At 42.3% G+C, this 18065-nt stretch overlaps 1 protein-coding gene across 1 annotated transcript; it reads right to left on the reverse strand.

Annotated features, from left to right (window-relative positions):
- Positions 1-648: 648 nt before the first annotated feature.
- Positions 649-16245, reverse strand: LOC129839303 (hexokinase-1-like). The gene is made up of 18 exons (XM_055906621.1): positions 15830-16245; positions 14121-14283; positions 11862-12010; positions 10800-10919; positions 10239-10334; positions 10056-10155; positions 9628-9811; positions 9095-9250; positions 8688-8921; positions 8144-8448; positions 7632-7780; positions 7243-7362; positions 6325-6420; positions 3976-4075; positions 3055-3238; positions 2590-2745; positions 2023-2256; positions 649-1704 (listed from the first exon to the last, which is right to left on the reverse strand). The coding sequence occupies exons 1-18, from the start codon at positions 15890-15892 to the stop codon at positions 1554-1556; spliced, it is 2760 nt and encodes a 919-aa protein (XP_055762596.1). The 5' UTR covers positions 15893-16245; the 3' UTR covers positions 649-1553.
- Between the last annotated feature and the right edge of the window lie 1820 nt (positions 16246-18065).

Here is an 18065-nt window from a genome sequence, read left to right on the forward strand (position 1 = left end):
TAAAAAATAAATATTATAAATAAATATTATTATTTGATTATTTGTAATAAAAAAATGATCCAGTCTGAACTTAAACTACTAAAACCAGGTAGAACGTGTGTAGAAATGATGAACCTATATGTTTTAATAATTTAACATCAACTATTTTTCCATCACAGTATTCAATGTAGTTATTAGCAGCGCTATGTAGTTGATTTAGAGGTCTCAAATCAGTGAGCTTAACATTCTTCATCAAGAATATGGGCAACATGGAATGATTGACAATGGGAAAATGTGGACTGTTGTTCCCAGGTGATAATTGGTACATTTACTATCAATATAGCATTTCATTTTGGCGATGCTAATATTGGATGGCAACTGAGACAACCTTGTTCAATTTGTGTCCCGAGGCAAAACCATTCGAGAACCACTGCTTTACCCTAAACTAAGTTTAATATGGAATTTTAAATATAATGTCTACCTTTAATGAATTCTGCTTTTTCTTTGGTGATAGACAACAAGGAAGAACCCTTGAGTTGAAGAATAGTCTATTTAGGTTTAAAATAGCCCATCCACCATTGGAGTTGTCTTTTGCCATGTCTTGAAGCTTATTGTAGAATCAGCTCCACCTGTACAGTGAAATTCTAAGAAAGAGACATCTCCACAGTATTTACTGCACAACAAAATATAATTTAATGAATTCACTTGTCACAGTTTGAAACACAAATCTATTTTGATATATAAAATAAAATGATCCAGTACCCTCCATTTGTCTCAGAATAAGGCATGCAGTCATCATAGAGCTTTGGACATGTAAAGCTACAGGGCATGTTACAGTAGGACTCACAGAGACATTCAGTTACAAGTACACACAGAAGCGCTCGGAGTAACTACTCTTATCTTGGGGCCCAATGAACATTTATTATTTGTGCACACAATGCGTAGGTGGGATTGAACACAAAACACAACACCTAAAGTATAGTAGTAATTCACATGTATGTAGCAACAAGGTAGAACACTTAACTGGAGGGGGGGGAGTGTATGTACTGTAGGTGGTGTGTAAAATTATGACTTTTTACAGCCGTGACTCTTGCTTTCCACCCTATAAGCACAGAGGCCTTTTTGGAAAAGATATCTAAAGAGTGTAATCACTATAAAGGAGTTGTTAGTTTCATTCATTGGATCAAATGTTCACTGGGTCAATTGAGAGTTCAACCAAAATACTACTACTCTTGTAACTCACAAATCCAGCAGAAAGTATAGAAAACTTTTTGGTTTGGAGCAAAATCCTTTTGTTATGCAATATACACATTTTGCACTATATCTATCAGATACTTAAGACAACAAGCTATCGAGGAAAATGTACAAACATAAATAAAGGTGAAATATTCTAGTATTTTTAATTCCCTATGCATGTGGACATGTCTCCGGCTGTGAGAGTGGCCAGGTGGGGCAGAGGTGGAGTCACGGCTGCCGGGTCAGGGCTATGGGGAGATGGAGAGAAGGGCTGTGTGGTGGGTGGAAGAAAAGTTGGAGTAGCAGGGCGTTGTCAAGGTGACGAGATGGCCGGCTCATTACGCTTGCAGCACCTCTTGCGCTCTCTGGCGACAGCCCACGGCTGTGATGAGGGCTGCACCCTTGCCGCTCCCATCCTCCGACAACAGGAAGTTGACGTTACACTTGGGAGCGAGCTCCTTCACTGTCTGGTGGAAGATCCGGGAAAAGCTGGAGAGACAGGGAGACAGGCACACATAGTCAGACGAGTATAAGGATAATTGTCTCTCATAGGACATACCACTGAATTGATGATGCGGATTCATTACAGTTGTACTCAGAGTTCTATTTCTATGATATCTAAGTAGACAAGATGTAGCAGATGTGAAATGTCCTTATCCTCTGACACTAATATCACACGTCATTATGGACATGCTTTTAATTTCCACCATTTAAAGGAAGCTTTGGATTTAGTTTGCTATGGAGCTAACACTGGCTCTCCTTTTTTTTCCCTCTCCTTTCATCTCTCTCTATCCCTCCATCACTCACTGTGGGTGCAGTTTGTAGAGTGTTCCGTCCACCCCCACAGTGACGTCCAGGTGGTCCAGCGCTCTATTCTCGCGAATCTTGTCCACCACGCCGGCCATTCCGGCTCCGCAGATCTGAGCCGCACGGCGGGACACGGTGCTGCATACCTCCTTGACGATGATACTGTCGTCACATGTGCTGTCCAGACCCAGCTGCTGTAGGATGGCCCTGACCTGCAGCAAGGCCAGGCGATCGCTGGGGAAAGAAAGGGTTAAAAGTCAATCAAGAGCCATTGGGTCACTGAATACTGAATAGTTACTTGTGCATACAGGTAGGCCTAATATTGGTTACAGTCTCATAAAGGTGTCTGTATCATATTCTTATGTGTTTGTAACAATGTAGATGCCACTGTTGTGAACTATTTGTAATTGTATTAAGTGTTGGTTCTCAACAGTGTAAGTGTTGGTTCTCTGTACATCCCAAATTACAACAGGATAGTTCTGCACACCCCCAGGCACATATCCTTAGTCAATAGGGTCAAATTTAAGTACAGCGAGATATTTTTTTGTTTAATCACATGTTCCCTACCTCTCTATCTGGGACAGGAACTTGGTCTCAAAGATGCCTCTGGTCTTCAGCGTCTCAGAGATCTTTCCACGGAACAGGAAGCCGCGCTTGGTCAGGTCAATCAGGATGTTCCTCACAATTTCTCCCAGGTACATGCCGCTACACATCTTCTCATACCTGAGACATGGAGTGAAACATACCCAAAATTTGAGGCATATATCTTAGTTATTTACTTAGGCCCATCTCTCCTCAGGGAGCTTAGTACAGTAGGCCATCAATGACTCTTAGTGTAACATACCAACAATCAATACCAAGGACCATTTTATTATGGATAACATTAAAGTATTTTAGAGTCAATAAAGGATTCTGGTTCAAATAAAGTACAGATGCACACTCAGGCCATTAACAAAACAACAACCAAAAAACACATTTCAACCTATCCTGTGCTCAGAGAGCCATTTACTAGTTTGACTGCACATTTGTCACCTCTGTTTGCCCTCGTTGAGTGAGTTCTCGTCCACGGCGCGGTCGTACTGCGTCCGGATATCGTCCAGGCACCCATTGTCCCCGAAGGCACCCCACTCCATGTTGACGCACATGCGTCCCTCGTTCCCCTCCACCGTCTCTATGTTCCTCATCTCCTCCATGTAACACGCGTTACTGCCCGTCCCTGTTAGAATGCACGTGACATCCCAGGTCTATAAATCTGTACAGTTGTAACAGTGGTCCTCCTCTTCAACCGAAGAGGAGGAGTAGTGATGGAACCAAGGCGCAGCGTTGTGAAATGACATATTTAATAAAGACACGACAAAACAACAAAGACAGAAAACGAACTATACTTGAATAAACTAACAAAATAACAAAACGAATGTGTAGACAGACCTGAATATTACGAACTTACATAAAACACGAAGAACGCAGGAACAGGGAAAAATAGACTACACAAAAAGAACGATGTACAAAACAAACCGAACAGTCCCGTATGGTGCGACAAACACTGACACAGGAGACAACCACCCACAACGAACACTGTGAAACAACCTACCTAAATATGACTCTCAATTAGAGGAAAACGCAAAACACCTGCCTCTAATTAAGAGCCATACCAGGCAACCCTTAAACCAACATAGAAACAGAAAACATAGAATGCCCACCCAAACTCACGTCCTGACCAACTAACACATACAACAAACTAACAGAAATAGGTCAGGAACGTGACAACAGTATTATATGTAATGCGGATATACTACTTATTACAATGTACATTACAGTAAATTATATACAATTTGGTACAAAAGTTTTAGCCATTAGCTTTGTATCCAATTTCATCAACTTATTTTGCAAATGATACTCATTTTGCAATTTTGTACTGCAAGTGTTTATTAAATTAAGTAGTGGCCTGTATACCTGCAATAAGTCCAATCTCACAGGTGGGCTCTTCATATGCACACGTCATCATTGTTCCAACAGTGTCGTTCACCACAGCTACCACATCCAGGTCAAACTCCTACACATACACACAACACACAAACAACATTATGAGTTGAACAGTACATTTGAGTGAGTTGAACTATACATTTTCTGATTCACCCAATGCTTAAATAGTAACCTCATTCGTCACCTTAATTTACTGTCACAACCAGAAAACAAACCTCCATTTAGAGTCATGCATCATGTCATAAAGCAAAAAACAAGAACACACAAACTGTAAATTGATTGAGCACATTTCAAATATTATTTTCATTGTGAGTGTTGTTGTGTACAAATGGTTGTTTCTCAATGAATGAACCACTTTTCCCCCTTGGAAATGTTAGTGAATGGCTGATTCAACTGAAAGATGATATCAGACATGGCAACCTTTCAAATAGCACTCCAAGAACAATGCAACCCACTGACCCTCCACACACTCATTATTATGCAGAAGCTCAGACAGGAGACAGACAGGCACACACACACACACACACACACACACACACACACACACACACACACACACACACACACACACACACACACACACACACACACACACACACACACATTGACAAAGAGATATCATATTCCCATTCCCATTTGTAAAGATCCTGATTTTTTTGTTGCTGCTAGAAATACAAACTCGCAATTCGGGTCGCAAAAATGGTCACAACAAACACTCAAGTTAATTTGCCTTATACTTTGCCTGTAAAGATTTACAGTCATTTTTGCATTCTTGTTTATTACAATTTTCTCATGTTAATAACATGCTATTTAAATAATTTCCACACCTCTGCATTGCGGTAGTCTCGGAAATCCAACTCTAGGCAACACAGAGTTGGACTGGTTTCAGTAATGGACTCTTATGTTATAGATGAACTACGTCACTACCTACAGTACGTCGATAAAAAGAAAATAAATGATCTTGGCTCTCCCACAAATCACGAGGCAGTCATGCCAGAACGTCGCGATTCAAAACCAAAGCTTGCAGGAAAAACCTTTGCAGTGGTTTTAGTTAAGGTAGGTGATGCAAAATAGCTACTTGCGAAATGCACTCCTTAAAAATAACTAAAGTGATTTCCATCTTGCTAGCCAATATTTAGTATTTTATTCAAGCCGATAAAGTAGTGACGTAGGTAGTGATGTACTTCCTCTATGCCAAAATAGTCCATCATTGAAACCAGGCTCTCGTCACTGTGTTGCCTAGGGACAGGTTTTCGAGACTGGCATTGCGGCTCCGTTTTACCTGTTTTGTTTTTTTTCCTGAATGAATTTACTCATTGACATTCAACTAATACTTACTCCATCCTCCATCTAAAAGGGTGAAATTGATAAAAAAAAGATACTGAGAAACATGTTGGTGTGTGATTTGGGCTGAGAACCCCTCAGAACACCAAGTCCAGAATGACTGAAGCACATTGAGTATAACTGAATTATTCCAGCACTGCTGAAAGTTGCCAATGGAGACATAGCATATGCTACTACAATATGCCCCTAATGATAACTTAGCATGATATGCTATTGTTTTAAAAATATATTGTATATACATATACAATATATACATTTTTCATTGTTTAATAAATGTATACATTATTACCTGGGATGGTATCAGTATTTCCAACCGCATAGAGTGATTTATTGTTGATAAATGGTGTTAAGAATGAGATAAACCGTTACGTGGGCTGTTAATGTCGATGGTGACTGAGACAGTGTAGTGGCAGTTCAGTTATGGTGCATAAGTGTAATGAGAGTTCCATACAGTATTGCCAATTTAGCGATTTTGTTGCTATATTTAACGAGTTTTCAGACCCCTCCAGTGACTTTTATTGGTAAAAGGGCATAGCAACAAATTCAGCTACTTTTCAGGCTGCCTTTGGGGAGTTTTGCCACCAAGGGTTTCTATGGTTTTGATAGCATTTAGCGACTTTTCCCACTCAAACTTTTCTGTCGCAAACAATGGGAGAAGCTGTCTGTGCAACAAAAGTCTCTGCAATGGTGCACACACAGGCAGAGAAGCACAAGGGGAGGGTTTGTGCGGTGGGAGAGGTAGCGAAAACGCTATGTCAGGGTTAGAAATTGGTGCTGTGACTCGTCATGGCAACAGCAAATCGTCATCCAGCGACTTCTAGCGACAAATCAATGAGCCAGTAGTGATTCTCACTGAAAAATTGTTGGCAACTGGTTCCACACCAGTTATTTGATTCTACTCTATGGATTTACATTGTGGGGAGGTGTTACATATTACCACAGTGGTGTGACATAAGGCGTGGTGTCCAACCTCACCTCTTTCCTCTTGATGCCCTCCCGGAGAAGCTCCACCACGTCTTCACCCTCACAGTCTGTGCATTTGAAGCCTTTGGTCCAGTTCACAAGGATACCCTGAAAAACAGAAAAGGCACTTTTGGATTACCCTACGATCACCTAGAGCTAGCCGATATGGCCAAAAATCCATATTGCGATAAATTGCGTTAATTTATGCAATAACGCTAAATAGAACAATACTTTTATAACAATGTGTAACAGTATAAACTTTACGTCGTCCCCTCGCCCCGACACGGGCGCGAACCAGGGAACCTCTGCACACATCAACAACGGTTGCCCACGAAGCATCGTTACCCATCGCTCCATAAAGGCTGCGGCCCTTGCAGAGCAAGGGGCAACCCTACTTAAAGTCTCAGAGCAAGTGACGTAACTGATTGAAATGCTACTAGCGCGTACCCGCTAACTAGCTAGCCATTTCACATCCGTTACAAATGCACACCACAGTTTTTTTTATTACACTTTAAACAAAAACAAAGAAGATTTATCGTTGTAGCCATCAAATGTCCCATTAACAATCACCCATATTAGCAAACTTATTTAATTTCAAACTTCACATTTCTCTAGTATAGGCTACTTTTCTATTTAACGATATCAGCAAAATGCCTTCGATAAGTGGTCGGTGTCAATCATTTTCGGTTTGTCGTTCCAGCTCTACGATCACCTTAATACATTAACTTGACATTCGGTGCATCCACATATTTTATAGTTATAGCAGACATTACTGTCACTCTGAGAACGATCAATGAAATATACTGTGAAATGCGAATGTTGATCATAATTGTCAGTGAGAGTGATTCCATTTTTGAAGGATCTTGCGTGACAGGATATATTTTGGGTTCTCATCCAGGGTAGATGTTAGCCAGCAGATAAACTACTCACCGCATCCAGGCTCTTCTGGTGGCAGGGGAAGGAAAAGGTGAAGCCCAGAGGCAGACGGGCGCTCTTCATGCCCATGTAGTCCAGGAAGTCAGAGATGCAGTGCACAATGTGGTCAAAGAGCTGGAGGAAGCGGTGGAAAAAACGGCTTTAATCATACGTTGACTGCATTCATTAAATTATGAATTTAATGATTCATTGGCTTGATGATGTGCTGACTGTATTTCAGTGCAGACAGAAATAAATTAGACTCAATTTATGGATGGAAAATTACCAAAGTACCTGTATCTGTATCTGGACATTTGAAAACGGATGAATCATAGTTCATGAATTGAGACCGAATCGAATGGCTTTTGGCTAATGACATTTAGTAATTTCAGCCATTGCTGTACCTCCTCTCCCGTGCCCTGCATGACCTCGATGGGAATGGCGTAGATTTTGTTGTGCATCTCCACTGTACGCCTTTTCCCACTACGGATCTTAACCAGCAGGACCCGGAAGTTTGTCCCTCCCAGATCCAGAGCCAGGAAATCCCCATTTTCTGTAACATGAGGGCTGGCTTATTAGCTAATGATATTACAATACCATACAAACTACCACTATTTACATAAGATATTCTCATGCTTCAAATGTTGGTCCTCATAGATTATACAAATAGTACAAAAAGTAGACTAATTATGAAAACTTATTAAACTTTTGTGGGGGTCAGTCCCATTTTATTCCCTAACAGTTGAACAAGGAATTCCTCTATGGAGGTGTAATTTAATTCCTGAATCGGCTACAATTCATATGGAACTGATTCCCGCCAACTCTGAAGAGTGGTGATAAGATATATTAATTCCTTCTTTAAATCCTTCCTGCTATCCATCCATCCATCCTTCCACAACCCCCTCCTGTTGGTCACCTGTTCCGTCAGGCGTGCTGCGCACGTAGGTGGGCAGCATCTTGACTGTGGCCGAGTCGTGAGTCTTTTTCCCCAGGCCGTTCTCGATCTCCGTCCTCATCCTCTTCTTCACCTCCAGCAGCTGGGCTTTGCTCAGACGGAACTCGGCCAGTGTCTGGGCAATCTGGCGCGTCTGGTCGGCCAGACGGTACGCCACCGCCGTCACCATGGCAGCACCCTTGGCACTTCCGCTCTCGGACAGCAGGAAACGGACATCAGAGTCGGGCACCAAACGCCGCACCGTCTTGTGGAGACGCCGGGCGTATCTGCAGAGAGAGGAGAAGGGCGGATGGATGGAAGAGATTACAAGCTGTTTGGATTTCTGTATCGAAGCCTAGTACTTGTCAGAGAAATGTCAATCTTGATAAGTTATTGCATCATCACTTGTGGTAGAGACCAGCATATTCTTTGACACCTGTGGCTATTTTGAAATTCCTTCCTGTTCTCTTATTGTGTTCTTGCACAGAGGAGGTCCTATCGACCTCCAGTAGGATTGAGTACTCACTGAGGGTGCATCTTGTACATCGACCCATCAATGCCCACAGTGGTGCGCAGGCGGGCGACTCCCTTGTTGTCCTTCAGCCGAGCAAGGATACCTCCCAGTGTAGCTGCGATGAGGTTCGCAGAGCGGAAGGATACGATGGTGCATACGTGTTGCACGGCAACACAGTCCTCTTGAGAAGGCTCCACACCAAGCCTCGTTAGAATCTCTTTGCATTTGGTCAGGCCTTCCTTGCTCCTGTCACGGGGAGAGAGAGGTCAATGGCAAGCATTTATGTAGTGCTTGAGCTCTACAACTCACTTAGCCTCAAATTACTTTTCATTGTATGTAATGGAGGTCATATAGCCCACAAAAACAATGGAGTTGTGTATATTTTCCTTGGAAGAAACTGTCCATGGTTGACCTCTTACTTCTCAATGGCTGAAACATGCTTAGTTTCGATCTTCCCTTTTGTCAGAAGCTCGGGGGTTATCCGACCCTCGAACAGCAGTCCCTCCTTGGCCATCTTGACCAGGATGAGGCGGACCAGCTCTCCCATGAACATCCCGCTGGCCATCTTCTCAAACCTTCCCAGACAAAGACACAACAGAGACACTGTGAGTTTATTTTTAGGGCTTGTAAACAAATACACAGCTTTACGTTCACTGAGGATTTATTGTTATGTAACAGGACTCTTCCTGGAGATTTTGTAAATACCTGCTTGGGTTAAACAATGTCTACAATGTTTTCTGTTTTATCTTGGCGGTGAGGGTGGTAAGACCCTGGCCTGGAGCCCTATATATTTATCACTTGTAGTGCAAAAAGTGACTGATTCAATGGAAGTTTAACTGATAAATTGCACTGGAATTAGCTTTAGGTTATAACTCCGTTATAGCAACAACCATAAACACATATTCCACATTGCAGTCCTGAGTACAATGCAGGCCCTGCAGTCTTGACTTACAGCTGTTTCCCAGGGTTGAGGGAGCCTCGGTCAATCTCCCGGTCAAACTCTGTACGGAGGTCCTCCAGGGACCCGTCGTCCCCGAACGCCCCCCACTCTGTGTTGATGCACATCCTGCCCTCGTCTCCCTCCACCAGGTCAATGTGCCGCAGCTCCTCCATGTAGCAGGCATTAGTACCAGTACCTGAAAGTACACCCAGCCTAGTAAATAACCTGTCTGGAGCACTTCGGCAAGCCACAGGAGAATGCTGTGCCGTAAAATGGGCATCTGCTTAATAGAGCTGTGCCTCTCTGTGTAGAATTTAGAATTAACATGAGTCTACAAAGCCATGGCCATTCTTTGCCATTGGCAAGCTGAACAGTTCCTTTACCACCTTTTATCAATAACCCTTTTGTGCAATAATTGAATTGAATTTGTGTATCCTCACCTATGATGATGCCAACTTCACATCGTTGATCGTCGAACCCACAGGTCATCATCGTTCCGGTTGTGTCATTGACCACTGCCATGATGTCAGCTTCATAGTCCTGACAAATACAATATGTTTTCTAAATCTCTTCTAGTGGCACACGTGGTAATTCAATTATGGTTAAGAAATAAGAAAACTCACCCCTCGTTTCTTGATGGCCTTGTTCAGAAGCTTCACGACATCCATGCCTTCTACACCACTCACTTTGAACTTCTTTGTCCAAGTCACTAAGACGGCCTGTAACAGACAGCACTTTCTTTAATAAATCTGTCCTATGACCACCTAGTGCCAGTCTTAGCTAGTCTTAGGTAGTCTTAGCTAGTCTTAGCTAGTGTTGGCTAGTGCTGGCTAGTGTTGGCTAGTGTTGGCTAGTGTTGGCTAGTGTTAGCTAGTGTTGGCTTTGTGGACAATATTTTTTTAAATTAGGATTTTGTCCCCCCAGGCAGGTACCACCCCCACAGTTATATACTCTACAACAGAACTGTACAAACTCAAACCCTAAAGTTGTCTTATACTGAAATATATATTTATATTATAATGATATTATATAAATATATCAATATATTATATTAAATATATTATATTATATATATATTATATATATTATATTATATATATTATAATGCCATTTATTATGGTTTCTCAACATCTCAAATAAAGCATTAAAACATTATAAAAGCATACATTATTGGAACCTCTTACCTCGTCCAGTTTGGTTTGTGCACATGGGAAGGAAAATGTGAATCCTACAGGGAGTTTTTTATCCTTGATCTTTTGCTTCTCCATGAAGTCACCAAGGCATTCTGCGACATGGTCAAAGAGCTAGAGACATAAAAATAACATGCATTGAGGAGTGAGACAGAAGCACGTAGTTATACAATTACACATAATAACAGTAGCAGCAAGGCAACCATATTGGCTTATCAACACCTAATTAACAATTTAACTGTTTTGAATTGGTGACTCATCTCCATATTATTACTTACCCTCTTGCTCTTTTGCACCACAGTATCTCTACTTGCACATCATCATCTGCACATCTATCACTCCAGTATTAATGCTAAATTGTAATTACTTTCGCCTCTAGGGCCTATTTATTGCACACACTGTACAATGATTTTTCTATTTTTCTTTCTTTTGTGTTATTGACTGTGTTTGTTTATGTGTAACTCTGTGTTGTTGTTTTTGTCGCACTGCTTTGCTTTATCTTGGCAAGGTCGCAGTTGTAAATGAGAACTTGTTCTCAACTGGCACACCTGGTTAAATAAAGGTGAAATAAAAAATAAATAAATAAAATCATGATGGTGGCCAACAGTTCTTCAAGTCAGTCCTCTACTACGATCACTCTCTAGGCCTATCGGTTATAGCATGGAATGTTTTTTTGTTTCAACCAATCACAATTGATCTCTCTCATTACAGAATTGTTGTGGGTATCACGTTACTGTTGCCAACTGCCCTCTCTCGGGGAGTTTCAACAGTCAACAGAGGTCAACAGTGTAGTGATGGGGGTCTTGATGTCACATGTCACATCTACTTCATAGGACAAACAGATCCATACAACAATATTGAGTGACTGCTTTTATACAGAGTGATCCTTATTGTTTGACCCGGAGAACCTCTGATGTGAGTGAATGAGACTATAGGCGATGGTCTGAGAGTGTTGGGGGAGTTTTGAGGATTTTTTGTTGTGTTTTAGTGTGTTTTGTTGTGTTTTTGAGGGTGTTTTGGTTTGTTTTTTTGGTGGTGTTTTGTGGTGTTGTTGACCTGCGTCCCACTCCCATGGATAATGTCCTCAGGGGTCTCGTAGACCAGGCTTTCCATCTGAACCGGCTGCTTCTTGTCTTGTGTCACCTTCACGCGCAGGATACGGAAGTTGGAGCCACCCAGATCCAGAGCTAAGAAATCCCCCTTTTCTGTCAGATTGGAGAAAATAAAATAAAAACGCATAAAAAAATACAACATGACCTATTTTCTAGTGTATTTCAAGCAGTGTGTTACTTTCTACAAAATACATTTTAGGTGAACTGAATTGATTGCCTGCCAGGTGCTATATATCAGGATTATATGTCATTATAGGAAGGGAGACAAAATCATACTCTGTCCTCAAAAGGTAAAGCAAGGCCTGTTTATATTGATTGTATAGATCAGGCACCAAGCTGATCTAATTACACTACATCTGTGTGGTGTTGACCACAGAGCATTATCACAATCTGTTCCCTTGACCTGTGTGGAATGAAATGTCACTGAGCTGTATTGGATGGAGGTGTGTCTGATGGCCTACAGACTAGAGGATGACTCCATTTGTAGCTGCCATTTAAGCAAAGTAGAATTCTATCCTCAGGCTAACTAGGTAATGTTCTGTTATAACACTGTTATAGAGTGCTGCTTTTCCATCTAGATTGTAGTTTACAGTAAAGGGCCAGCAGTTAAAAGCATTCTCCACTGTTGATATTCATTGTGCCTTACTCTGTAAAGAAACCGTCACAGAAAATATATTGCATGTGTTACTATCTTGTTGATCATGGCATTGATGGCTTGTAATTGGCCTGTGTAACTAAGTAAATTGTTGATAATACTTTTACACACATCTCACATAGTTGACACATATCAGTTGTCAGCTGTCACCATAGCCTCAACTTTGAACTTTAACTGAATCCCCCTTCCCGGACCCTCTCATGTCCAGTGGCTGAAAACTATGGCTATTTATAACATGCGAGATGACAGGGAACTGCTCAAGGCAGACTGGCTTTATGATACGACCCCTCTGCAAGGCTAGCCTTGTTGGGCCTTGGCATTTACTGTCCATAGGCCGCTCTGTTTACAAACAAAGAAAGGCCACCCTGGTCTATGCATAGGTTGGATGTTTGGAGTAAACCTCTTGACAATGTCCTCTACTCTCAGCAGTGGCCTCTACAATCAGCAGTGGGCCCTACTATCAGTGGCCTCTACTATCAGCAAGTTCAAAATAGCTTTCTGACATTTTATTATCAGGCAACATTTTACATATAGTATTTCCCCTCCCCTTCTCAAAAGTAATAACTTTATGCCTGTTGACATTCAACATTACATTTGTTAATGTAACCCAATACTCTAGTTATTAATTTACGAGGGCTGGGCATTTTAACTGATGTTGAAAGGCAATCAGCAGTAAATAAACAAGGAAACAGACAGTGAACTCATCTCCTCTTTTTTTAATGTCTTAAACTATAAACTTTAAACTAAACTACAACATATACATTTTATATACTATAAACTGAAAAAACATAACCCCAACTGTCCCCAATAAACCCAACTACACAAATGGTAAAACCCTGCATCATTTTGCATGAGCTCAGTGTCTCTGTATCTAGCAGTTGAATGATCAGCGTCAGCGATATTAAATGTTATCATGCACTGCTATAGCACAGCTAATCATACTGACAGCCCATAGACACTCTAGTGGCCACAGAGAGCACTGCTTTGCTCCTGGGCTCACAACAATGGCGCTAGGTGGCCGTATGACCTGCCAAGTTCAAATACAGGGGCCACACAGTACACACAAAAAGCCTAATGTCACAGAATGGCACTGGCCATTTAAAACAACTCAGCACATTTTTGCAGGACAGATAGAGGTGGGAGTGTAGTGTGCTTTAAAGTGCTTACAGTATAAACACTATTTTCTATGTAGAGTTAAAGGTCCAATAGTGGTAATTTGGTGCTTTTACTGTATAGAAGTAGCCTGAAAGGACATGCCAGTAGATATGCAAGCTGCAGGTCCAAATGGGATCCATGCCATTATCTTATGATTATGAATGTATAGTTTTTTTTTGTTATGCAGAGAGGCAGCTAACATGATCAGTGTGGATTATTTCCAATGTATATATTGCTGTACTTTATTAAAGAGATTGAACGGGATAAGCACTTTCCAATTTGTAACATATTAAATGAATTTGAATTCGTAACATATCACCCGAATTGCAGGAACTGAGCAACACAGAACCACTATTGTATTGAAGTTTACTCTGTATTAACTTGACACTTTACCTGATCCATCAGGGATGGACCTGACAAAGGTGGGCAGCATCTTGACGGTCGCGGTGGTGTTGGTGTCGCGGCCCAGCCCGTTCTCCAGCTCCCGCCGGAATCGACACTTGATGTCATGCAGCGTCTCGTCAGAGAAACGCATGGAGTAAAGGTACTTGTCGATCTATAGACCACCACAGGAAAGAATGGATACAATATGTTATGATGATATGTCATCATGATACACTATATACAAGGATTAGGGTCTTGAGTTTTACTGACCCTAACTATTATGTATCGTTATGATACTGTATATTACTCAACCAATGATGGAGTGCAGGTACTTAGCAATATGAAGACAGACAGACATTACAAGTTGTCATATTATTCCAGAGTGCAATGGAACACAATCCAGAGGGAACAGTTGGCTATAGGATCCACAGATGAACAATATTACTGCTGTAGAGCCGATAGCTGGAGAATAATTGTCCTGATATAAATAGCATTGTGCAGCCTTCACATAGACAAGTATGTGTGCGGCGCTACTAATTTAGTAGTAGTAGGCTACAAACATTATGTAATGCACGCTATGATAAATGATGATAAACGCACAATGATAAATATTAGTACAATTTTGGAGCGTTGACATGTTTTTATCATTAAGATATATTAGAATTCATTATGAGAATATTAAATGAAGTATAGTAGTAGTATAATATACTGTCATAATAATTGACGTCATATAATATTTTGCTGAACCAGCCCTCGTACTGGTCTTAATCAGGAATGTGATGGTTAACTGGGTTTATTCCCAGGGGCCTGAACATTTTCACTGCTGTGGTGAATCACACATTAGCTAGCTACAGTACTAGGGGCACGTGCACATGCTGCACTACACGTCACGTATGATATCACAAATCCTATCCCCCACTCCGTCAGAGAACGAGCCGCTCTGTCTTTACTCAGTCTCTAGGGGATGTCACACAGGTCAAGTCAAAACCAATGGATTTATTAATGTATAATGTGTGTCCTGAGACAACTAGATGCTCTGATGTTTCTCCGACATCTACACGTCGTGCCTTGTTTCTGTTCTGATCTGAGGTCAACATCTGTCTATCACTAATGGGCGTGTTCCCTCCTATCCACGGGAATGAGCGAGGGAATTGATTTGGTTACAGGCCTAGTGTCAGGGGAGCAGGATGGTGAGGCAAGGTGTGGTTTGGTCATTTCCATGACGATGGAGAGGGAGAGAGAGAGAGAGAGAAGAGGGGGAAGGAGAGAGGAAGTGCTCACGGCTTCCTTCCCAGCAGCCCCTAGCTCACAGACACCTGTCTGCTTCAGACGCCCCGGCAACAGATGCCCCGGAAACGCTCCTTAGCGATGAGAGGGGGGCTAGTATGCACTGCATCACGACCACAACCAGCTAGCCCACCCAGCTGGCACATTCTAATCTCAAGGACACACAGTGCATTTATTAAAAACTGCACACTCCTGTTCCAGTACTTAATCTAGACAAGACTAACCACTCATCAAAATTAAATCAGATATCCATCATGGCATCCCTCCCAAAGCTCCGTCCTCGCCCAGCCTCATCAAACGCCCCAGAGGCATATTGATATGCATGGAGCATCAACCATCAACCGGTGTCCATGGCTGTCAGCAGCGTCTACTCTTACAAAACTGACCCATTCTAGAGGGAAGAGTAAAGTAAAAGTGTTGTAGTCACTCACCTTCTTAACCTGGTCATCCTTCAGTTCAGTGAAGTAATATGCCAGAAGCTGTGCCGCTATCATCCTGCCTGCACGTATGCGAGAGCTGTCAGCGACTGACGGACGAAGGTGAGAGAAAAGGGAGGAAAGAACAACCAATATCCAAGCTCTCGTTTGTCCTTCACTGATCCCTTCTTTATCCTAATGTGGAGGAAAAGCAGGCCTGAGCTGCCCTAGTCCCACTTGAAGAGAGTTGTGAGGTAAAAGTGCTAGTAAAACAGTGAAGCGGAAGAAGCTATGCCTGGGTTGCACACACACAGGCACACACACAGTGTCTTGTCTGTGTCTCAGTGCTGTGGTGCTAGCTTTCCTAGCTTCTCTCTGCTAGCTGCCTGGCTGTCGGTGAATGCAGTGCTGCACTGGAATGGTGGTCAGCTATGCCCTGCCCCCACCGTACACTCTGATTGGCTGAGCCGGGGCTGCTGGGGGAGGGGTATGGCAAGGGGAGGGTGGGCTGAGGACTTCACCTTCAGCTCAGCAAAGGAGGAGAGGAGCGGGGGATAGGAAGAGAGAGAGGTGGGAGGGAGATGGGGATTGCAAGAGAAATGGATGAGGGAGGAAGTGGAGGCTTAGTTGATACAGTATCCCACCCCTCTCCTCACAGCAGCAGAGAGAGAGATCGAAAGAGAGGGATAGAGAAAAGGGGCACGTGACAGACGTGACAGACATGCCGGCCGGGAGAGACGCCCGGCCGGCATGTCTCATGTTGCCACAGCATCCAGGGGCCGGCATGTCTCATGTTGCCACAGCATCCAGGGGAGGACGTGCAAGTGGGAGGGCAGTCACATGATGATGTCATTCCTCTCTGCATCACCATCCTCATGCTGGGGCATCAGCTGGATGAGTGGAGGTGACTGAAGGGCATCCTGACAGATAGCATCACAAACCAGCAGCTAAAGCTCTAGGGAAATATATAGAAATATACTTTAGGTAAGGTCTCTGAGTTAAGTGTTTGTGTTTGTGACACCTATTCTACTTCCATTGCCCCATCAAAGTTTCATGTGGTCTGTGATCCTGTGACCTATTTCTAAAGTGGAACCAGTGGACATCGCAAGTCCTTTTTCATAATTATATTGATGAGGTCAAACCTCTTGACATTTAGGAAAGGTTTGGATATTTGGTGGGGCCTTGATAAAACAAGTCAGAGATGATTCAGTGAAGAGTCCGGATGGAAAAATGTATCTAACGACTTGAGTGCTTGATGTACATGGTCTTGAGCCTGAGGTAGAGAAGAAGTTTGAAATCATCTCGCCACTCTCAACAACTGTAGTCTTGAGAAGAAGCGGGCAGATATCTGAGGAAAAGTTCTGTGTGTCACTGTTTTTTAATATTATGAATGCCATCCTATTGATTTTTTTTTTGGTTTCCATTGAGAAAAAATTATATTTCAAACAACTACTCGATACTGATTTACCAAAATAGCTCATCTATTATGTGTGCCATTTCTTCCAGAATGATATTTCTTTCTGTTTTGAAATGTCACTAAAATGTAAATTTCTCAAAATATTACAGCTGCTTATGACAGTCACCTTTCTTTTGTCTTTTGACCTTCAAGTTTGAACCACACAAAAAAGTCCTGTCAATGGTATAAAACACAAGGACTGAAACACCATATCAATTTCTGATGATCTGTTGCAACAAAACTCAACATTACTATACCTGGTCTTGAAGGTGTTAAATATCCCCGTTCTCTCCTTCTCCTCTGCAGTCCCCAGTACGTCAACCTCACGCTCTACGTAAACTGAACCATCTCGGCTGACTCAATGACGCGTGACGCTTCTGACGTCTTTTTCCATCAACTCTATAGTGAATTAGGACCTCCCCCTCTTGTCTCCCCTCTTCCTCTCTCCCTACTCCTTTCCCTCTATCCCCCTCTCCACTGGCCTCAGGGGAAAGAAGGGTTTTCACTCTCTCTGTTCTGTCCTCCAAAGGAGCAGCTTGAGAGAGAGTGCGCTTTGTGTTTGGTTGACCTGTCGCTCTCTCCTCCAAAAGGACTGCCTGGTGCCATCATGGCCGCTCCAAGGTGACCTTGTCTCTGGCTTCACTGTGAGAAGCCACAGAGACAGAATAATAAAGGGATACTATTGACACAGAACTACACTATACAGTCACCTCAAATTATTTACAACCTTGATAAAGATTAGCAAAAAAGACTATAAAACAAGGTTATTATAGTTTTGTGTTTTTATATTTGTTT

The sequence above is a fragment of the Salvelinus fontinalis genome, chromosome 40 (genome assembly GCF_029448725.1).
Source record: "Salvelinus fontinalis isolate EN_2023a chromosome 40, ASM2944872v1, whole genome shotgun sequence".
NCBI lineage: Eukaryota > Metazoa > Chordata > Actinopteri > Salmoniformes > Salmonidae > Salvelinus > Salvelinus fontinalis.